Raw genomic sequence first — 24,315 nt, forward strand, 5'->3', positions numbered from 1 at the left:
TGACCTACCTGTGATTGGTTTTGTTAGACCACATCTGTTGAGTAAGGGCTCTGCCCTCACCTTAAGCTACCAGTTATATAAATACTCTCTTAAAGCTGCTCCGCTGGTAACAATTCTGTGGCCTGTAAAGACAAGGCCTACCTGAGGTCTAGAAGATAAACTGTGGAATTTTGTCTCCAATAAGAGAGAGAAACAAACCCATCTCCTGGAGCTTGGGTCATGGGGGTTGGGTACTCACCATTACCGAATGCATCCTCCAGAATTCTTCAACTGGAGTTCAGCACTTTTTCATCCAGGGAACCAAGGAGTTCGTGGATGCCCAGGTCATCCTTACTTGTTACTCAGTGAATTACCATTAAGAATTAAGCAAATCACCTGGAAAGCAGAACCAAAAACCAAACCCATTGCCATCAAGTTGATTCCGACTCATAGGGACCCTATAGAACAGAGTAGAACTGCCCCACAGGGTTTCTAAGGCTGTGATCAATCTTTGCAGGAACAGACTGGCATGTCTTTCTCTCCTGGAGCAGCTGGTGGGTTTGAACCATCAACCTTTCAGTTAGCAGCCGAGTGCTTTAACCATTGCACCACCAGGGCTTCTTCCTGGAAAGCATTATAACAAAAATTAATCCATGCATTTGGGTCATTTAGTTACAAGTTAGAGAACTATTTATTATGAGCAAATCACTCAGCCTCTCCAAGCCTCAGTTTCCTCCTCTGTTGACTGGTGGTACTAGCAGCACCTGTCTCGTGGGTTTGTTGTAAAGAGGAGAAAATGTGTTAATGAATGTAGAGTACTGTATGTGGCTTAGCTCACAGTATCTGGCTCAGTGTTCAATAAATGTAGCTCTTATTAGTTACTGCTATCAACAGATGTTTTTTTATCAACAGATGTTGTGAGAGCCCCCACCCCCTGCCGCAGTTCTCAACTTATTCCTGTTATTCTCCTAGAAATACAAGTATCAAGGAACCCTCCTTTCTTTCACCCACTCTCTGGAGTTTCATTAAAAAGGCAATTTCAAAGCTCTGCTGTTTTCCTCTAAACTAATAAACAAAAGCAGTGTTTCTCAGTGGGGACCTATGGTGTAGTTTTTTCCTTCTTCCCCTCTTTTTCCTCTCAAGTGATGTGAAAATCAGGATTTTGTTCTCCCTCAATACTTCTAGTGACTAACTTTGTAAGTTTCTCATTTTGTATTGTCCGATCGTGTTTTCCTTCTGTGACCCTGTCATGCTAACCAACCTATCCCATTGAGAGAGAATTGAGATAAAGTAATTAATGATTGTTAAGTGCTTTGAAAATACAAATGACTCTATAAATGCCAAGTGTGATTATTGCCTTCCAGTGAAACAAGCAGTAAAATAAAAATGGATCATAAAATCGCTTCACTACCACAGCCACTACTCTTTTGACCAGTTAAAATTTACAATTACAGTCTGTTGGTTCAAAGCAACAAGGGATGTCAAGACAACCCAGTCATTTTCTACAGTAGGTTTCTCCAACTGACCGAACACAAAATGAACCTGGAGTCATCAGTGATATATTTTGCAAAATCCGTATGAAAGTTAACACACCAAAATCATCTCACTTTCTAATGACATCACTGACTTCTTCCCGAAGAGTACCTTTTCCTACATTGCATGTGATGTTTACAACTCTTTAGCATGTGTTGGTGGGTTTATATCACTACCAGGTATTTGCCCTTATGCTCCATGCGTCATTGCAGCAGGATACTGGATGGAGTGGATAAATAAGCCAGGTAACCTTGGGTTAGGTAGTGGGCAAAAGGTGAATGCATTATTGAGTTTAGAAGAAACTGTTTGATCAACTTAAAGTGAAAGCTATTTGCTAGTGTTTCTATTATAATTTGAAATGGAACAGTATTTGAAATGTTCCAGGTATAGCAGCTATACCTGAAGACCACCAGTTTCTTTGTGTTTAAGGGAGCCTGGGGACTTTGTTGTTGTTGTTGTTAGGTGCCGTCCAGTTGGTTCCAACTCATAGCGACCCTATGCACAACAGAACAAAACACTGCCCGGTCTTGCGCCATCCTTAAAATTGTTGTTATGCTGGAGCTCATTGTTGTAGCAAACTGTGTCACTCCACCTTGTTGAGGGACTTCCTCTTTTCCACCGCCCCTGTACTTTGCCAAGCATGATGTCCTTCTCCAGGGACTGATCCCCCCTGACAACATGTCCAAAGTATGTAAGACGCAGTCTTGCCACACTTGCTTTTAAGGAGAATTCTGGTTACGCTTCTTCCCAGAGAGATTTGTTCGTTCTTTTGGCAGTCCATGGTATATTCAATATTCTTCCCAACACCACAATTCAAAGGCATCAGTTCTTTTTCAGCCTTCCTTATTCATTGTCCAGCTTTCATATGCATATGATGCGATTGAAAATACCATGGCTTGGGTCACGCGCACCTTAGTCTTCAAGGAGACATCTTTGATTTTCAACACTTTAAAGAGGTCCTTTGCAACAAATTTACTCAATGCAATGCGTCAGTTGATTTCTTGACTGCTGCTTCTATGGCTGTTGCTTGTGGATCCAAGTAAAATGAAATCCTTGAAAACCTCAATCTTTTCTCTGTTTATCATGATGTTGCTTATTGGTCCAGTTGTGAGGATTTTTGTTTTGTTTATGTTGAGGTACAATCCATACTGAAGGCTGTGGTCTTTGATCTTCATCCGTAAGTGCTTCGAGTTCTCTTCACTTTCAGCAAGCAAGGTTGTGTCATCTGCATAACGCAGGTTGTTAATGAGTCTTCCTCCAATCCTGATGCTCCGTTCTTCTTCATATAGTCCAGCTTCTCGGATTATTTGCTCAGCATACAGATCGAATAGGTATGGTGAAAGGATACAACCCTGACACACACCTTTCCTGACTTTAAACCAATCAGTATCCCCTTGTTCTGGGGACTTTATAATTCCACAAATGATTAAGATATGTGGAAGGATCACTGGAGGGTCTGAGCATATTCATGACTCAGGGGTCAGTGTTGTTTTACACCAAAACCCCCAAACCAAACCTGTTGCCATCAAGTCGATTTTGACTCATAGAGACCCTATAGCCAAATTCATACAAGTTACTCACAATTTTGAAATTGACGAAAAATTTCAGAACATTCTGTGCTATTCTATTTCATCCCGATGCTGCCCTTTGAGTTCACAAAGTGATTTTGGCACCTGACACTATTCCTTAACTTTATTGAGTATAATTAAAAGTTATTTGTGTTCAATTATTTGCTTCTCTGCTTCTTTGATTGTGCTTTCTCTTTTCATCAATACCAATTTTAGCTTCATTTAATCAAAGTAGGGAAATAACTAGAGAGATAAGAGATTTAAAGTAAAATGGATGCATCAACCTTGATAAGACCCTAAGGCCTCTTAGAATATCAGCTTCCTTCATCACTGCTCTCCCCTAAGATTCACCTTGATTTTTATATGCATTTTAATGTTTGGGGGTGGGTACTGATGGAGCTACTAAAGTCAACATGAAATGTCAAAAGTCAACATGAAATGTCAAAAGGCAAGTAAGGTAAAAATGCTTCAATCTTTAGTGTTATAAGAGGAATTCAATAAACATTATAACTTGCTGACGTGTAGAAATTTCATATACAATGAGAAACTGAATCAAAAATGAGCATTTAAAACTACTAATTAGATAAAAGAAAAGTTCTTAGAGTCTGCATTTATTAACTTTTAATGTAAGCCTAGTACCTTCTTTACTAGATTCTTGAGAGGTCTGAGATCATAGACTATTAGACATAGATGGACTCAGAATATCTTAGTCCAACTCTCTCCTCTAGGAAACCAGAGAGGGGCAGTGACTGTCTTAGTTATCTAGTGCTGCTGTAACAGAAATACCATTAGTGGATGGCTTTAACAAGCAGAAATTTATTCTCCCACAGTTTAGGAGGCTAGAAGTCTGAATTCAGGGTGTTGGCTCCAGGGGAAGGCTTTCTCTGTTGGCTCTGAGGGAAGGTCCCTGTCATTAATCTTCCCTGGGTCTAGGAGCTTCTCAGCACAGGGACCCTGAGTACAAAGGACACGCCCCACTCCTAGCTCTTCTTGCTTGGTGATAATAAGATCCTTCTCCTCTTTACTGGCTTCTGTCTTTTATATCTCAAAAGAGATCGACTCAAGATACAACCTAATCCTATAGGTTGAGTCCTGCCTCATTAACATAAAAAAAATCCCACCTCATTAACATCATAGAGGTTAGGATGTACAACACATAGGATAATCACATCAATCACAAAATGGTGGACAACCACACAGTACAGGGAATCATGGCCTAGCCAAGTTGACACACATTTTTGGGAGACACAATTCAATCTGTAACAGTGACTTTCTCAAAATCAGGGAAAGGAAAAAGAGGAAGGAGAAAGAAAGCAAGAAAAAGGAGGGGTTTTCACTGCCCAGCATCCAAACCCCCCTCCATTTCCCATTGTGTGAATCTTAGGGTGATGCTTTATGTCCCTTTCTCTGCCCCCTGCAAGCCAGGTCATAGGTACATGATCCAGCAGATTCTTCTACCTGGGGCTTTGATTCTTGAAGGACCAGAGAACACGAGTGAGATGGGATGGACAGTGCAATCACTGGCCAGCAATGCAGGCTGTGTGCAGTGGCTAGTGCAGTTTTGCCACGATGACTAGGTCCAGTGGTGGCTGTGGGCTACCACAAAGTCAGCGGGGACATCTTAACCCAATATCCTGCTACCTAGCCTCCCTTCTTTCCTCCTCTCCCTCAAATATTCTTCTCCAGCCTTCCTGTTAATTCTATGAGCTCCCTGATAACTTCCCACTAAATCCTTTCATTTATTTATTTATTTATTTTTGCTTAAGGTTAGTGAGAGGTAGTTTTGTTACTTGAAATCAAGAACTCTGACAAGTTCAGAAGTCAGTACCACAATTGAGCTGCAGGCAACTGACCCTCAGGCAAATGTGATTGGTTGGGATTGGTTGACTGACAGTAAAATTCCCCTTCTAAATGCAGTGGCAGAACAGCTAAGTAATCAATTGTCTGTGGTTACCTGGAAGAATTGCCCATTGAGAGCACAATTTAAGGAGCATAGTAAATGGTTTTTTAGTAAATGGAGCATGAGGAGTTCAGTGACAAGCAGGGTGAAGTGATTGCTTCTAATAGTGAATAGCTTAATGGTGAAAAAAGTCATCTACCTTACCAGATCTCATATGGTCAAAGATAAACTCAGACTTTGGTTTGATCCTCTGTGCTGAAGAATTACAATATCAGTGGTATTCACAGCCTTGACAGGTTTCTTAGGTGTATTTGTGACATTATCTGGGTAAGACTGAAAGCTGAAAAATCGACATGGAAATATATGAAAGGATTTAGAGGACTCCAAGAATGCTGAACTCTTAATCCTCATTGAATCTCCCTTTCCAGTGGAAAAAATCTCTCCTGCCTTGTCTGATGAAACTGTTCTTCCTTTGTTTGAAGATGCTTCTTTACCTGAGGGAGTTACCTTGCAAGATGAAGCTAGCTGTCATCATCCTCCCGCTCCCATACCAATTCCCCACCATGGTCAAATTTCAGCATGACCCAGGAAGGAGGTTGGCAATAACAAAGTCAAAAGCCAGAGAAAAAGGTCAAAAAACTTCTGGATTTTTAGTTTATATTTGGCAAAAGTCTGGGGAATATGTGTGAGTCTACAGATGCTTGATCCATGATGAAAAATGTAATTTTAAATTGGTCTGCATCCAAAAGTCAAGATTCACTGTAGATTGAGCAACTATATTGAATTGGAATAGTGAAGAATAGTAATGCTCCCGGTGGGTAAAACTTCAAGCAGTGCACTTCGCTGGCATTTTACCTGGAGGGAGAGAAGACCTGAGATACGGATCTATACAAATTCATGAGCAGTGGTTAGTGGTTTGGCCTGATGATTGTTGTTGTTGTGTGCCTTGAGTTGATTCCAACTCATAGCGAAACTATATGACAAAGTAGAACTGCCCCATAGGGTTTCCTAGGCTGTTATCTTTATGGGAGCAGATTACCAGGTCTTTTTTCCCTCAGAGCTGCTGATTGGGTTCAAACTGCCAACCTTTCAGTTAGCAGCTGAGCGCTTAACTGTTGCACCACTAGGGCTCCTTGGCCAGATGATTAGGGACATGGAAAGAATAAAAGACTGGAGACAAAGACGATACTGAGAAAAGATATGTGAATGTACTACTTAGAAGGTGAGAATACTCACATCCCTTGTAAATGCACACCAGAAGGCACACAATGTGGAGGAGTCTCTTATGTCTGTCTTATTTATTGCTATATCTGTTAAAAATATTGCATAGCATTTTAGGACATAAATATACTATAAATGTTTTCTATATAAATACCCAAACATTGTATTGAAAGAAATACATGTTCAATGAAATTTAGGTACTAATAGCCAAGAGATGTAGATGTTCTATCAGGAAAACATTGGGCCTGTATATATTTGTTGACTGCTCAGCATTTGAACCCCCAGTTATATTTCGGGGGTCTTAGTCCAGCTCTGTTTTATAAAGGTCTAGAGAGATAAAGGGGCCTTTCTAAGATCAGAAAATGGTAGAAAGAAGGAAATAAGAGAGAGAAGACAACTGGAAATAAAAACCACATCTCTACTTCTGCCTGATAGTTGATAAAAAAGAATAAAGAGGTCATTTGTCAATGGAGATTTTTCATTTTTTAGAGGGACTAGGGAATTGCTTTGTTTCTGAGGTCTTTCCGAATTTCTAGAAATCTCCAATTATGTGCGTCTTGAAGGGAGGCAGCACCCTGGTTCCCACCAGGGAAGCTGAAAGCAGGCAATACACAGCCTAGGAAACCCTAGGATCCAATATATCCCTTGGCAAAGAGGGTAGGAGCAAGTGAACTAGGCTCAGTCAGTTGGATGCTCCTATCCAGGACTTTGCTCTTAAAGACGTAACCCAAAGATGAGGGGACAGTGAGATTAGAATTATGGTGAAAGCAGTGACTGCATCCAGCAGTAGTGTCCTAGCCAGATTGTTTCTGTTGGGTAGCCTTCCTTCATCTTTGCCTCCTTCCTTGATCACTGGCTTTTTTTTTTTTTTTAACCGAGGCTCATTTCCCAATCTACCCACCAAACCAGCTGATCAAGTGCTAGGTATCTACCCAGAAAGCTGATCTTCATGGGGTACATCAACAGGCTCCCTTGCCTTCAGGCTTCTGGTTGGGTTTGGTCATTGAACGTCCTACCCGGAGAATAGAGAGAATGGAGTAAAGTGAGGTCAGAATATTTATTCTTCTGGTTCTCTCCCTATGTGGTCGCTTCTGGGTGACTGTTCTTCAATATAAATTCACTGTTTCTCTCAAGGTGGCTTGTTCTTCCCAACTTTCTCTCCACGTTCTAGTAAACTCTCCATCCTCTCATATTTTGGTGCAAGTGGGTAATTAACAGCTCCACTGCTGTGAGTCCTGAGTATCTTGTACTATACCTTGTTGGTTGCCCAAGTGCCTTACAACCCTTTGAAACTAGTTCCTTTGTAAGCAAACCTTTGTCAAATTATCCTAATAAGAGGGTGTTACCAGTCCTCCAGGTCTCCACAACACTGAGACACTAGTTGGATGAAAGGGAAACAAGAAAACTTTATTTGGTTGAAAGGAGAACGCCAGAATCTGTGTCGCCAGAGAGCTCCTTGACTGGCAGGCACAGGGCTTTATACATGGAAAGGTAACAGAGTTGGGGTGGGCTCCTCGTCAGGTCCTGTAGTCCATCAGGATTGGTGGACAGCTCCTATGATGATGCCGACGTCATCCTATCGGCGCAGTCGCACTGGGGCCGTGAATGCGGGAAAATGGCGGCTTAGCTCCTTCCAGGGACCATCCAGCAGCTGCTCGTCTCGAGAGTGTCATTTGTTTGTTGGAAACCTGACTGATAGGGCTTTAAGTACATTGATTTTCTGGTTAAATGTATTTGTGCCAAAGAAATCCAACAGATGTAGCATTCTAAGAGGAGGAGAAAAAAGGAACAAAAAAGGGAACAAAAGCCCAACATAAAGATCAAAGGTGAAATTTGCAGTGATAATAAATGAGACTGAATGTATCCAAGGGATCCTGTTAGGAAAAAGTCACCTATGGAAAGGCACAGATAAAAATGGCTCAAAAGACAAGAGAGTCTACAAACCTGATCCCTAATGACAAAGGGCAGTAGCTATAACAGCTGATGTAAAACGAAGCTTCTATTCACAGACACAAAATTGCTGATTAGTGGAGCCATTCATTTTTAAGTGTGTGGACAGTCATTACGTCCTTCCTTCCATCCACCCTTCTTCCCAGTTCCTACAGTGTTTTTCATGGTGTGGAATGCATACAGGTTCTTCCCGATGTCTCCTCCCTGTTTTCCCCGCTGTGAGAGAAACACAGCTGCACCATATTTGGAACGATGCAGCATGAAAACGCTATTAATCTGGCTCCACCTAGATGCACCAAGTCTAACTGCAGGACTGCTTAATTACAGTAGTATGTGCAAAGTAATGAAACTTTAAAAACACAGACAATAAAACCCAAATATAATGGGAATTAAAGCTGTGCGGGAATGTAAATAATATGTAAAGAGCTTACTGAAAGCCACTCTAGGTTTTGTACACATTGTCTCATTTAAATCACACAACAATCCTGCAAATTAGAAGTTATCATCCTTATTTAACAGACAAGGAATCCGAAGCAGAGAGTAAGCAATTTGCCCAGATTACTAAGGTGGTAAAGCCAGAATTCAAAGCCATGCTATCTCAAGCTCATTCTCTAAACCAGGGTGTGTGCCCTGAGGGGACTTTCAAGACAGTCCATTTTGTTGTTGTTGTTAGGTGCCATGGAGTCGGTATTGAGTTAGTTCCAACCCATAGTGACCCTGTGCAAAACAGAAGAAAACACTGCCCGGTACTGCACCATCCTCACAATTGTTGCTATATTTGAGCCCGTTGTTGCAGCCGCTGTGTCAATCCATCTCCTTGAGGGTCTTCCTCTTTTTTGCTGACCTTCCACTTTACCAAGCATGATGTCCTTCTCCAGGGACTGGTCCCTCCTGATAACATATCCAAAGTATGTGAGATGAAATCTTGCCATCCTCCCTTCTAAGGAGTATTCTGGCTGTACTTCTTCCAAGACAGATCTCTTCTTTCTTCTGGCAGTACCAGTATATTCAGTATTCTTCACCAACACCATAACTCAAATGCAGCCGCAAGTGCTTAAGTCCTCTTCACTTTCAGCAAGCAAGGCTGTGTCATCTGCATATCTCAGGTTGTTAATAAGTCTTCGTCCAATCCTGATGCCACATTCTTCTTTGTATAATCTGGCTTCTCTGATTATTTGCTCAGTGTACAGATTGAGTAAGTATGCTGAAAGGATACAACCCTGACACATGTATTTCCTGATTTTAAACCATGCAGTATTCTCTTGTTCTGTTCAAACGACTGCCTCTTGGTCTATCTAGAGGTTCCACATGAGCACAATTAAGTGTTCTGGAATTCTCATTCTTCACAATGTTATCCATAATTTATTATGATCCACACAGTTGAATGTCTTTGCATAGTCAATAAAACACCTCTCTGGTATTCTCTGCTTTCAGCCAAGACCCATCTGACATCACCAGTGACATCCCTCATTCCACATCCTCTTCTGAATCCAGCTTGAATTTCTGGCAGTTCCCTGTTGATGTACTGCTGCAACCGTTTTTGAATTATCTTCAAAAATTTATTTGCATGTGATACTAATGATACCGTTTGATAATTTCCACATTCTGTCCATCTTAGTCGAGTAAAACAAATATTAAAACTTGTTCTATTTATTTTTTATCTCATCATTTCAAATGTTCTATTATTTGTGTGTGTTACAATATATATAATAGGATAGTTTTTGTTGTTGTTAGCTGCTGTCGAGTTGCCCCTGACTCATGGACTCATAGTCAAAATGCTGCATGGTCCTCCACCATCCCCATGATGTGTTGGGCATTCGACTGTTGAGATCCATAGGGTTTTCATTGGCTGATTTTCAGAAGAAGATTGCCAGCTATTTCTCCCTTATCTATTTTACTCTGAAATCTCTGCTGAAACCCCTTCAGCATCATAGCAATATGCAAGTCTCCACTGACAGACAGGTGGTGGCTGCACCTGAGGTGCATTGGCTGAAATCAAATGCCCCCACATTACTACAGCAGTAAAAAAAAAAAAAACCTATTGCTGTAATGCATATAAATACATAATGCACATGTAGTAAGAGCACACGTTCTAATTTTTTCAGTAAATGGGGATACATAATAAAAAAAAATCAAAAACCACTGTTCTATGTTATTTCAACAGGCAGCACAGCACAGCACAGTGTAGATCTTAAGAGCATAGATTCTGGAACCAGCCTGCCTGTGTTCAAACCTCAGATCTATCAAGTTTAGCTGAGGGACCTTGGGTAACTTAGCCTCTCTGTACCGTGGTTTTCTCTTCTGTAAGATGGGAATTTGAATACTTAATTCATAAAGTGCTTAGACCAATATCTGGAACATATTAAGCACAATGTTAATGTATACCATTATGATCACATTCCATAATCCTTCAAATAATCATCTGGGAATTTACCTAGTCTTAAAACTGCTGTTGTTTTTTGGAGGAACTGTATCCTAAGTTTGTGAGTCGCTTGAGATAATTTCTTTTTGTTGTTGTTAGCTGCTGTTGAGTCGATTTTCGACTCATAGCGACCTCATGTGACAGAGTAGAACTGCCGCAAAGGGTTTTTTTTTTTTTTTTTGGCAGTAATCTTTATTGAAGCAGATTTCCAGGTCTTTTTCCCTCAGAGCTGCTGGATGGGCTCGAACCGCCAACCTTTTGGTTAGCAGGCGAGAACTTAACTGTTTGCACCAGCAGGGCGCCTTCAGTTTCTTTACAGCCATCCTTTATTTGTCACCCCGAAGAGTATTTTTCTTCTTGATAGTCTTGCACATTTTTCACCAATTTCAGCTCCAAATTATTCTTCAAGATAAATCTTTTTTCTAAAATCTAATACAATTGTAAAAAATAACATTTTTCCACTTCCATGGTTTTTTACAAGCATATACCTCAGGCTTTGGATTTTCTCCCACAAGAAGAGTGCCAAGCATGTCTTTAGCAACTGAAAACCAAAAAACCAAACCCATTGCCGTCGAGTCGATTCCGACTCATAGCGACCCTATAGGACAGAGTAGAACTGCCCCATACAGTTTCCAAGGAGCGCCTGGCAGATTTGAACTGCCGACCTTTAGGTTAGCAGTCAGAGCACTTAACCACTACGCCACCGGGGTTTCCTTAGCAACTGAAGCAAGGCTAAATTAAGTGACCTTCCAAGGAAAGGGAAATATATCATTTGAACGTCTATGTTACATCTAACAAAAATAATGGTCATATTACCGTAAAAAAAATATTTTATTAGAGCATGTTACAATGGAGTGAGTCCAGTCATCAATGTTAAATAACGTTGGGTTTAAATTGTGGTTCAACATTTACTAATAGAATGACTTACAGATCATTAGCACCCATAAAAAGTGATGTAATAATACCTTGCTCTTTTTTTTTTCTTTACAGGTTTAGGGTAGGGGATGAGCTCAGTGAGGATCTTGTAGGCTACTGTAGGACTTTAATTTTATTTTGAATGAGTAAGGAATCCATTGGAGGGTTTTGAGAAGGGGAAAGGCATGTTATGCCTTTGAAAGGATCATTCTGGATCCTGGGTTTTGAATACTGTTGGGGTGGAAGCACCAATGAAGAAGTTATTGCAGTAGTCCAGGTGAGAGGTGATTGTAGTTTGGATCAGGGAAGTACTAGTGGAGGTGATGAGACATAAGTTTGCAGATAAACTTTGAATCTAGAACTTTCTGAACATATATTTAAAAGGATAATGTATGTAAAAGGCCTCACTCAGGTACCTGGTGCACAGTAAAAACAATAAAGGGACACAATCAGTGCTACTTTATACTCAAAACATGTATGTTAATCAGTGGATAGCCAATTTGTTCAGAATTAGTATGAACTAGGATCTTCTAATATATATTTTTCCTTCCTAATGTATTTTAAGTCTTAGTCAGTAGGCAGAATGGCACAGTCCTAAGAGCTGAGGTTCTGTAGCCAGGCAGATATAGGTTCAAATCCTGACTCCATCACTTACTAGCTGTTTGACCTTGAACAAACTATTAAAATTCTCTGTACCTCAATGTCTTCATCTTTAAAATGGGGTGACATAATAAAATATACTCCAGAGAGTTTCATGATGATTCAATGAGCTAATATATATAAAGGGCATACAACTGTGCCTGCTGCATAGTAAATGCTCATTAAATATTAGCTATTATGATTTCAGAAAGTTCTTGGAGCACTTACTGATGAAGATCAAAGACTACAGCCTTCAGTATGAACTGCACCTCAACATAAAGAAACCAAAAATCCTCACAACTGGACCACTAAGTAACATCATGATAAATGGAGAAAAGATTGAAGTTGTCAATGATTTCATTTTACTTGGATCCATAATCAACACCCATGGAAGCAGCTGTCGAGAAATCAAAAGACATACTGTGTTGGGCAAACCTGCTGCAAAAGACCTCTTTAAAGTGTGGAAAAGCAAAGATGTCACTTTGAGGACTAAGGTATGCCTGACCCAAGCCATGATATTTTCAATTGCCTCAAATGCATGAGAAAGCTAGCCAATAAATAAGGAAAAAGAATTGATGCACTTGAATTATGGTATTGGCGAAGAATATTGAATATACCATGGACTGCCAGAAGAACAAACAAGTCTGTCTTGGAAGAAGTACAGCCAGAATGCTACTTAGAAACAATGATGGCAAGACTTTGTCTCAGGTACTTTGGCCATGTTATCAGGAGGGACCAGTCCCTGGAGAAGGACATCATGCTTGGTAAAGTAGAGGGTCAGCGAAAAAGAGGAAGACCCTCAGTGAGATGGATTGACATAATGGCTGTAACAGTGGGGTCAAGCGTAACAAGGATTGTGAGGATGGTGCAGGACTGGGCAGTGTTCTGTTGTACATGGGGTCATTATGAGTCAGAACCCACTTGACAACACCTAACAACATTATGATTTTCAGCTTCTATTAGATTCTTGGTTTGTTATTTTACATTTTGCACCTTTTATGTTTTGCTTGGAAAATCAAATTGTGCTCATTGTAAAAAAATTAAAACAAAGGTATGTATGACTTAGAAATTAAAAGGCCCATCTGATTTCACACCCCAGAGGCAATTACTATTAAACAGTGCACAGAGCGGGTAGTGATGGGAGTGGGGAGGGTGCTGAAGGGGGTAGTTGTCCTGGGTGCAAGTCCAAGGGGGGACCAGACGAGGCGCTAAGTGACATTCCGAGGAGCCACAAATATGAAAGGTGCCTGACTTGAGGCAGCCAGACCTGAAAGGGGAAGGTGTTTCTGCTAGTGCCATCTGGCTGCTATCAACATCTGTCCATCTTGAAATTGGGGAGGGGGATGTAACTTAGAGATTGCGCCTGGGTGCTCGTTACCCTTGCTACACCCCTGACAATGTATTGAACATTGGTCTGGATTTTTACCTATGCATATAGCACACCTGGAGTCCTGGTGGTACAATGGTTAAGCATTTGGCCACCAACTAAAAGGTTGACAGTTGGAATCCACCAGCTGCTCCTTGGAAACTCTAGGGGGAAGTTCTACTCAGTCCTATAGGGTCCCTATGAGTTGGAATCCACTTGATGGCAACAGTGTTTTTTTTTTTTTCTTTTAATAGCATACCTATCCATATACACTGTGGAGTCCATATATACCTACAGGGTCGCTATGAGTCAGAATCGACTCATCGGCAATGGGTTTACCCATATATACATATGTGTTAATTTACTTTCTATCAAATGGGATAATATTATGCATACTATTTTGCAACTTGCTTTTATCACTTAAAATTTGATCTCAGACATCATATACAAAAAAAAAAAAAAAAAAAAAACCTGTCATGGTCAAGTCAATTCCACTCATAGTGACCCTATAGAACAGGGTAGAATCGCCCCTTAGGATTTTCAAGGAGTGCCTGGTGGATGCAAACTGCTCACTTTTTGGTTAGCAGCCATAGCTCTTAACCACTACGCCACCAGGGTTTCCAGACCTCATATCACCACACGTAAAACCATCATATTGGTTTTCATGGCTCCATAGTATTCTGTTGTGTAAAAGGCCCATAATTTACATATTAGCTTATTGAAGTCATTTTAGGTGTTTTAAAATTTACTATAACAAAAAATGCTACAATAGACATCCTTGCACATATTTTTGTGCAAATTTGTGCATTTCTGTAGAAAAACTATCTGGAGGAACTTATCCTTTAGAAGTGGTTATGCTGAGTAAGAAACACCAACCTTTTTTTTAAAATCATAATTCGTATTGCCAAATTGCCTTTCCAAGAGGTGGTACCTTTTTGGATTCCCATCAACTGCCAGTTAAGGTGCTTATTTTTCCTGCTACCTGTATCCTGGCAATCTTTTTAATCCTCACCAATCTGATATTTTATTTTTAATTTTTAATAGTGGAATTAAAATGTTTGTGGTTTTTTTTTTTTTTTGCACAAACTCCCTGTTTTTATTCTTCATTGATTTTGGGGGGGGAGGTTGGGTTTTTCAACGAATAATTTCTTTTGTAAATATCAGCAGAAAGCTGGTTTCTAAGAGGTTAAAGATGTCCCAAGTGTCTAACTTTTCCAAGCTGCTGTATCACTCCATCATCTCTAACATCAACTACTCCCACTCACCTCAGTACTCCCCCTCCTGTTTTGGATTCCCTAATTCACTGCAATGTCTCATAGAAATCACAAACCATATAAAGGAAATGGCTCACGCAGTTGCGGAAGCTGGCAAGTCCCAAGTTCATGGTCAGGCATAGACGTCTCCCTGGCTCTCAGTCTCTGTCTGGAGGCACTCAGCTTTCTTACTCTGTGGGCCAGGAAGCCCACTGCGCCATCTCCCGTGGGGCTCTGCTGCCAGTCTCTCCTTCTTTGGTGGTGGTGGGCTCTCCTCTCTGTTCTGGAATTGGCTCTCTTCTAAGGTAAAACTGACCAATCCCCTCGGTAGGCCACAATTATATTATTTGCATAGCCCCACCCAATTGCCTGGGTGGGAGTCACAAGACCATGTTTAGAAAGGCCACACACAAAAGTAATTAATTGAACTGCAGTTCTTTTTATTTATTTTTTCTCTTTAAATTTTGAAAAAAGCAAAACATGGCTTAGGTAAAAATACTCACAATACATAAAACTGACAAAGGACTTGTATCCAGAATCTATAAAGAACTTTTACAAATTAAAAACAAGAAGACAAACAGCACAATTTTCTAAAAAAATGAACAAAAGATTTGAACAGACATTTTACAAAAGATGAGAACCACATGACCCATAAACGTATGAAAAGATCTGCAATGTCATTAGTCATCAGAGAAACTCAAATTAACATGTCCATGATATACCACTACACACCCACTGGAATGGCTAAAATTAAAACAGTTGATAATACCATATGTTGGTGAGGATATGAAGGATCTAGAACTCTCATATACTGCTGATGGGAGTGTAAAATGGCACTTTGAAGAACTGTTTAGCAGTGTCTTGTAAAGTTAAAAGTACACTTACCATGTTGTTGTTGTTAGGTGCCCTTGAGTTGGTTCCAACTCATAGTGACCCTATGTAAAACAGAACAAAACACTGCCTGATCCTGCGCCATCCTTACAATCCTTGTTATCCTTGAGCCCATTGTTGCAGCCACTGTGTCAGTCCACCTCGTTGAGGGTCTTCCTCTTTTTTGCTGACCCTGTACTCTGCCAAGCATGATGTCCTTCTCCAGGAACTGATCCCTCCTGATAACATGTCCAAAGTATTTGAGATGTAGTCTCACCATCCTTGCTTCTAAGGAGCATTCTGGTTGTACTTCTTCTAAGACAGATTTGTTCGTTCTTCTGGCAGTCCATGGTATATTCAATATTCTTTACCAACACTACAATTCGAAGACATCAATTCTTATTTGGTCCTCCTTATTCACTGTCCAGCTTTCGCATGCAGGTGATTGAAAATACCATGGCTTGGGTCAGGTGCACCTTAGTCCTTGAAGTGACATCTTTGCTTTTGAAAACTTTAAAAAGGTCTTTTGCAATAGATTTATCCAATGCAATGTGTCTTTTGATTTCTTGACTGCTGCTTTCATGGGTGTTGATTGTGGATCCAAGTAAAATGAAATTCTTGACAACTTCAGTCTTTTCTCTGTTTATCATGATGTTGCTTATTGGTCCAGTTGTGAGGATTTTTGTTTTCTTTATGTTACCATATGACCGAGCAAATCTACTCACTACGTTTTCACCCAAGGGAAGCGAAAACATTTGTCCATACACAAAAAAGTCTATAGCAGCTTTATTCATTATATTGCCCCAAACTGAAAATGACACAAATGTCCACCAATAGATAAATGAATAAATTATGATATATGCATAAAAAGGAACAAACTACAACATGAAATAAACCCAGAACATTATGCTAAGTGATAAAAGCCAGACACAAAAGAAACTCTAGAAAAAAAGGCAGGACTAATCTATGGTGGAAAGAATTCAGAATAGTGGTTGTCTCCTCTGGGTGGAGGTGGGGAGGGAAAAATGAGGGAGGGCTTAGGGTGTGGTTACATGGTGTATCCATTTGTGAAAACTCAACAAAGTATACATTTAAATGGGTGCCTCTATTTTATGTAAATTATGCCTCAGTAAAATCTAGTCAAAAATTTTGTTTTATCTCAAAATAAAAATATTTAAACTCTGGAGAAAAATACAGAATAATATAACAGGCAGTCACATATTCACTACTCTGGTTGTTTCAGGTTTCTTTCCTTCTCAAAGAAGCAAAACAGTACAGATAGTTATAAAGTTCCACCATTCATCTCTCATGTGTCCCTGCTATTTCAGAGGAAGTGACTTTCTCCCAAAATTGTGTGCATCATTCCCATGAATGATCATATATACACACACACATACACAAATATTCTATTTGCCATGTGTTCAGTTTTCTTAGATAAAAATGATAAAATAGTATCATATTGTACATATCATTTTGCAACTTTTTAACTCAACATTAAGTTTTTGAGAATTTTTCATACCATACATGTAGAACTGGGTCATTTACTTTAACCACTACGAGATATTCCACTGTATGAATAAACAGGCTATCCACTCCTCTACTGATAGGCAGTTAGGTTATTTCCACTTTTTTCTAGGATAAGTGGTGCTGCAATGAACATCCACATGTAGGCCTCCTTGGGGCACAAGTGCTAGGTTTTAAGTAAGCACCTTTTCGACTTAATTTAGTTTTGGCAAATTATTCTCCAATGTGGTTGTACTAATTTACACTCCCACCAAAAATCTTCCTGTATTCCTAAATACTCATCAATGCTTACATAATTTTGCCAATGATACGAGTATGAAATGTTAGCTCATGCCTTAATTTGCATTTTCCTTGTTAAGAGTGAGGTTGAGCTTTTTTTTTATATGTATGTTGGCCATTTGGATTTTTATCTCTGTGATGGGATATCCTTTGCCCATTCTTCTGCCTGCCTGCCTGCCTGCCTGCCTTCCTGCCTTCCTTCCTTCCTTTGTTCGTTCCTTCCCTCCCTCCCGCCTGTCTTTTATTGATCTACTGGTATTCTATACATATTCTGAATACTAGACGCTTTTTTTTTTCAGATACTAGATTCTTTATTGGTTAAATTGTCTATAATCACATTTATCAGTCTTTTCCTTATGCCTTCTATGAACTACTTCTTATGCCTTTCCACCAGCTAAGCTCTTGCTACACTAAGTGTGACCCATGGACCAGCAGCATCAGCATCACCTGGAAACTTGTTAGAAATGCAGATTCTCAAGCCCCACCCAAGTCATATTGAATGGGAATCTGGATTTTAACAAGATCACTAGATGATCTGTATGCACATGAAGATTTTAAAGTACTGGATTAAATAAGAAAGGAAGGAAAGTGCAAAATGTCCGTTCTGGAGTGACGGTCCAATAGTCCCCACCTGCCTGCTGCCTCTTCCTGAGCTTTGAACTTGGGCATCCTCAGTTCATATATTCTGGAGCTGCACTAAGAAACTTTAGAAATCCAAGTGACCATTAGAATCTGCTTTGTACATGTGGATGCCAATGGCATTTCATATTGGGGTTTTCATAGTGGAGACACCCCTTTTTATCTGATTCTGACTAGAGAAACAGCAACGGCAGCTCATAGTACTGCAACTCAAAATGAAAGCCTTGGAAGTTTTGTTGAATGCTGTCAAGAAAGGAATTAATTCAGCCAGGCAACATAATCCATCAAATGTCTTCCTTGTTCATACGTGCCTCTGTATTTGGACGACACAAAATGCTCCAGAAATGAATAATAACTGGAATGAATAGAGGAAATTGCCAAGAGCTGTACATTTTGTCAGTCGTGTGATGACTTTTGTATTTCAACAGGATTTCCTGAGAAATGTATGGGTCTGTGGCTGTGCGTGAAAGGGCACCAAAAGAGCACACAACAGCAGCTGAGAGGTGTAAAATTATACCTTACCTCTCCCTGCCTTCTCTAACTCAAGGGAGGTGACTCCAAAGACTGCACCCATCTGGCTGCAGGGATTGTGGCAGAGGTATTTACCAATCCCTCAACGTCCACGTACTCTCCCACATGTCCCAGGCCACCTGCAGGATGCAGGGTGACGTGAAATTGCATCAGGCCAATAGGCTGTGAGTAGCAGAAACGTGGGTCACCTCTGACCTGCTTTCTCTCTCCTGCCCTGCTACAGCAACCAAGGAGGCTGTGAGTCACATACGGTGCATCTACAAGGTAGCTGAGCCTTGGCTCTTGAGTGGCCAGGTGGAGAAGATTTCCCCACTCTCCTTCATTGGACATGTAGCATGTGTGTTAAGCCATTGAGATTTGGGTGGTGTTTGCAGTGGTGCAAACAGTTTGCACTCAGCTACTAAGCAAAAGGTTCAAGGTTTGAATTTACCCAGCAGTACCACAGAAGAAATGCCTGGTGATCACAGCCAAGTTCTATTCTGTTATATAAGGGGCTGCCATGAGTTTCAATCAACTTGATGGCAACGGGTTTGGGTTTTCTTGTTTTTTGCATTGCAACACAGCCTGGGTTAGGTTGATGAATACAGTGACCGTAGCTGATTTTGCCTCACTGCTAATAGCTAACACTATCAAGTGCTACTCTATTCCAGGCACCAAAGCTGTAAGTTTCACATCAACCTTCTGAGATAGGCAATAGTATTATTTCCGTTTTACCCAAGAGAAAATGGAGGGCTTTCTTCCTTTCCTCCTATCAGGCTAGAATCATTGTCTTTCCTCCTAGCTGAGGCCAGTCCCTCCACATGTAGTCTGGATGCCATCTCCTCTTGCCTTACGTTATTGATTATTTTCTCACTCTCCTGAATCTCCATTCTCTCCCTTTCTATTCAGTCTTGCCCTTCAGCCTGTTCAGGTCTCTCCAAGCTTAATAAAATGCTCTATCCAATTCAATCCCCCCTTCAACTACTGTCGCCCCTTCCCTCCTATCCCAAACTCTCCAAAGCGCTCATTTTCACTTCTTTGCCCAGCTTCTCCCATGCTCCAACTACTCCAATATTGTTCCTTCCTTCATCGCTCTACCAACACAGCTGTTTTTAACACCACTAAGGAGCCCTGGTGGTGCAATGGTTAAGCACTCAGCTGCGAACCTAAAGGTTGGCAGTTCGAACCCACCTAGCCTCTTCACAGGAGAAGACCTAATGATCTACTCCTGTAAAGATTACAGTCTAGAAAACTCTATGGGGCACTTCAACTCTGTCACATGAGTTGGAATCAACTTGACAGCGCACAACAATGATCTCCACGTTGCTAAATTCGGTGGACAATTAATCTTAAGCTTTCATCTTACTTAATTTCTCAGTATTTTATGGTACCTTGTCGAAACACTATTCCAGTGGCTTCTCTGACATGGCATTCTACTGGTCTTCCACCTCCCTCTCTGGTCATTCTGTCTCCTTTTCAGCTTCATCATCCTTTGCTGAGCCATTAAATATTGGCATTCTTCAAGACTCATCCTAGCCTCCCTTTTCTAATTCTATAGTCGCTTTCCAGGCCTTCCCGTTCCCATGAGTGCTATTGCCACATATACCCAGACATCCCACAAATAATGTGCCTCCATCTGGGGCTTCTGCCCACCAATTGCCTGCTTAGTTCAGCACCTCCACTCTGATGACTTAGTGTGCTCTAGGGTGACCTCCACATGTTCTCCCTGCCCCACCAACATAATTCTAACCCTGCCTGCTCCTTCCTTAGTGCTCCCCATCTCAGTAAATGGCACTGCCCTCCCTCTATTTGCTTATATTGGAAACCCGGGAGCAGGATTGGATCAGTACCTTCAGGGGGGCTCAGCACCAAAATGTACTGTATTTTGAAGTATAAATAAACGAAAGCATATCATAATGAGAGGAAGTCCTTAAAACTTTTGATTTTTCCTCATGGTAACAATTATGATGCCATTTAAAAGAATAGCAAATCTTTTCCAAAAATGTATTTAGGGCACCTCCTCTGCTCTTGAAGGAGCCCTGGTGGCACACTGGTTAAGCGCTCGGCTGCTAACCAAAAGGTCAGTGGCGTGGTTAGAACCTACCAGCCACTTTTGGAACAAAGACCTGGCAATTTGCTCCTGTAAAGATTACAGCCTAGGAAACCCTATGGCACAGTTTTACTGTGTCCTGTAGGGTCACTGGAAACCCTGGTGGCATAGTGGTTAAGTGCTATGGCTGCTAACCAAAAGGTCGGCAGCTCAAATCCACCAGGCGCTCCTTGGAAACTCTATGGAGCAATTCTACTCTGTCATATAGGGTCACTATTGCTTCATGGCAACGGGTTTGGTTTTGGTTTGGCAGGGTTGCTATGAGTGCGAATGGACTCCACGGCAATGGGTTTGGTTTTTCGGTTTCTTTGCTGTTGTGCCATGAGCGCTGCCTAGAAGCCAACGATCAGACACCATTTCCTGTGGATTCGACTTCCTAAAGTGTTTTGAAATCTGCCAGCTTCTCTCCACTGCCAATGCTACCACAAGCTAGTGTCACCACTTATCTGAATTCCTGCTATAGCCTATGAAGACCCCCATCCTGCTCCAATTTTTTCTCCACAGAGCACCCAGGTGAAATGATTTCAGGAACACATATAACTGATCCCTTCACTCCCCTGTTTAAACTCTTCAGTGGTTTCCCATTGTCCTTTTGATAAAATCTCAGATCCTAAACCAGCACCAAGACGCTGTCCCCTTGCCATGAGTCTGCCTCACCTCTTTGAGCTCCTGAAAAGAACCAAGCTCTTATAAGCCTTAGCACACCATTTACTCTGTCCAAATCTTTCACCCCTCCTAACTTCTCATTCTTTACTTCTTAGATTTAATGCCCTTTCTTCAGATAAGCCTTTCTTAACCTCCAGCGCCAATCAAAAAAAAAAAACCTAACCCTTTGCGGTCCAGTCAATTCCGACTCATAGGGACCCTATAGAACAGAGTAGAACTGCCCTATGGTTTCCAAGGAATGGCTGTTGGATTTGAACTGCTGACCTTTTGGTTAGCACCCTGAGCTTTTAACCACTGTGCCACCAGGGCTCCACCAGGTCAATACTCCTTGTTAAATATTTTTGTAGTAACCTCACTATTCTTTGTAAGTAAATGATTATTTGTATACCGTGTAGTTCAATCCCCCCTCCCCGTTCTGATGTAAACTCCCTAAGAGTCCTAACGTGCTTCAGTACACAAGAAATTAATGGATTCTTGAATCCAACTTTGATCCTAGGGCCCATGCCCACAACTACTACATGTACATAATGTTACTGATCATGGAAGATGGCATTTTGGCTCTTTATTTTATGATGGCCAAGCGCTGATGCACGCTGGACTGGCTAAGCGGGACTCCAGCTCTCCCATTGTATAATCTTGGGCCAGATCCACATTCTCATATGGGATAACATTAATCACCTTACAGGGGCGTAATATGATCTGTTCAGTCAGTAAATATGTACTGAGCATCTACTATATGTCCAGCCTTAGTTTGGATGCTAGGAATAAAAATGAGATTTAGGATTTATAGCAGAGTGCCTAGCTCAGTAATGTTATAGTCCCTATTACCTGATTATCATAATTTTGTGCCAACGTGTGCGTCACAAAGCTCAAGCGGGAACGTATGTGGTATTTGTGACGTTTGCCACTATTCGGACGGGGTCCCTATAAAACCTGGGTGCACAGCGTGAGTTTAAGCATTCAAGAGGATCAGTGCGCCGCGTGGCCACCCCGCCCCTCCGAGCCGCCAGAGGGCGCGCGGCCGCTGCCGCCCCGCCCGCTGCGTATGCGCCTGCGCAGCAAAGGCCTCTTGGCCTCGTTCCGCCCCACCTCGCGCCCCAAGGCTCCGCCTCCGTTGCCCCTAGCGGCTGTTTGTTGACTTCCGGTAACGCCATTCGTTACCGATGCCTGGAGTACCGCTATGGGGGTCCACGGGGGTTCCGCCGACCGCGACGGGGCAGAGCTGCTACTTTAGGAGCAACCGAGTCGCCCCCGCCGCCCTCGCGGCCGAGGCACAGCCTCCCCGTACCGTCCGGAGCATGGGAGAGCCCGAGGAGTTGGTGCCCGGTGAGTCGTGCCCGCGGAGGTGGCGGCGGGCCGGGAGGGAGGGTCCGCGGGCGGGCGGGCGGGCGGCCGGCCGGCCAGGCCCCGCCTCCAGACCGGCCCCGAAGAGCGACAAGCCACGGCCGCCGCGGCCCAACAGGGCCTGAGCCCTGGCCGCGCCCCCGAGACTTACTGAGAGGAGAAAAAAGGAGAGAAGGGACCGGCGGGGGGGCGGGCCACGGGGGTGGGAGTTCCGGGTTTTATTCTTCAAAAAAAAGGTTTCAGTGAGTTTCAAGCTCAGTTGCTAACCACAGGGTCAGCACTTCCAACCCACCAGCAGCTTCTTGGAAACCTATGGGGCGGTTCTACTCTCTCCTCTAGGGTCGCTGTGAGTCCGAATCGACTCACGGCAATGGATTTGGCTTATAAACTTCTGAAAGTACATACTGAGAGTTGTGCTCCTTGAGATTCCCAGGTCCCAGTTATGTGTTGAATGCGTTAAAAACTGGGTAACCAGGGTATATGAGACAAAACAGGATGCAGGGGAACGTCTTGGAGAAAGGGGGAGAAGAGGGATTCTTTAGCGAAAGTGATTTTTTATACTTTTTTCCCTGGGCTCCACAGTTAGAAATACAGTTTACATTGTGAGTAAAAAGAAAAAAAGCCATGGCCGTCCAGTCAATTTGACTCATAGCTACCCCATAGGCCAGAGCAGAACTGCCCCATAGGGTTTCCAAGGGATGACTGGTGGATTCAAACTGCGGACCTTCTGGTTAGCAGCCGAGCTCTTAACCACTGCGCCACCAGGGTTGCACATTGTGACTAGGTACCGCATAAATAGACGTAACAGAAGTAGACGTTTCATGAAGCAGTATTCTAACCACTTGGGCGGCCTCAGATATTTTCTGTAATTCATTCCTTTAAAAATGCTGATTGTGACCCATTAGTGGGTCACGACCAACAGTTTGTAGAAACACTAGGTTAGAATAAATTTTTTTTTTAAATATATAGTCATGCTTTAATTCAAATATGTGTGGCTTTTTCTGCCATGCTCTTGGCTTTAACATTAGATTCCTACTCTCCTGGAGTCCACAGCTTAGTGAGAGATACAAGAAAGTAAACAAAATGACAATACAATTTGACAATAGTTACTAGGGGGGCAGAACAGGGTCACCAAACCCCGGTCGAAGTGAGGGTATCAGGGAAGGCTTCCTAGGGAGACAGAACAGGACCAAACAGTTAAAATGATTCAGTTTGGGGAAGCCCAGAGCCTGTTCTAGAACTTGGCCTCACAACTCTCAATTATTAGTTTAAACTGTAATGCCTCACAGTGGTTCTCAAAAGGTTTTCCATAGTGCTAGTTTCTTGCACATTGATGAAAAAAGTAAGTTTTTTTTTTAATTAATACTTATATTTGCAATGTTTTCTGGTCCCATCAGTTTCTTTATTCACGACCATCTTCCTTGGAATTTCTTCAAAATCTGGATCTGGACCCTTATTTAGGGGTGTGTGTGTATGTGTGTGTTTGTATGTATTGGTGTAAATGGTTAACATGCTTGGCTGCTAACCTAAAGGTTGGAGGTTGGAGTCCACCCTGAGACGCCTCAGAAGAAATGCCTGGCGGTCTACTTTCAGGGAGAAAAATCAGCCATCAAAACCCTATGGAGTA

The 24,315-nt window shown here is 41.8% G+C and overlaps 1 protein-coding gene across 3 annotated transcripts in view; it reads left to right on the plus strand.

Moving 5' to 3' along the window:
• Positions 1–22,462: 22,462 nt before the first annotated feature.
• RPGR (retinitis pigmentosa GTPase regulator) overlaps positions 22,463–24,315 on the plus strand; it is a 58,036-nt gene continuing 56,183 nt past the window's right edge. For all 3 annotated transcript variants that reach the window (XM_049873442.1, XM_049873443.1, XM_049873444.1), the window contains exon 1: positions 22,463–22,670. In XM_049873442.1, coding sequence (XP_049729399.1) covers positions 22,508–22,670 — 163 coding nt within the window. In that variant the 5' untranslated portion in view covers positions 22,463–22,507. The remainder of the gene's footprint in view (positions 22,671–24,315) is intronic.

This window comes from Elephas maximus, chromosome X (assembly GCF_024166365.1).
Source record: "Elephas maximus indicus isolate mEleMax1 chromosome X, mEleMax1 primary haplotype, whole genome shotgun sequence".
Lineage (NCBI taxonomy): Eukaryota > Metazoa > Chordata > Mammalia > Proboscidea > Elephantidae > Elephas > Elephas maximus.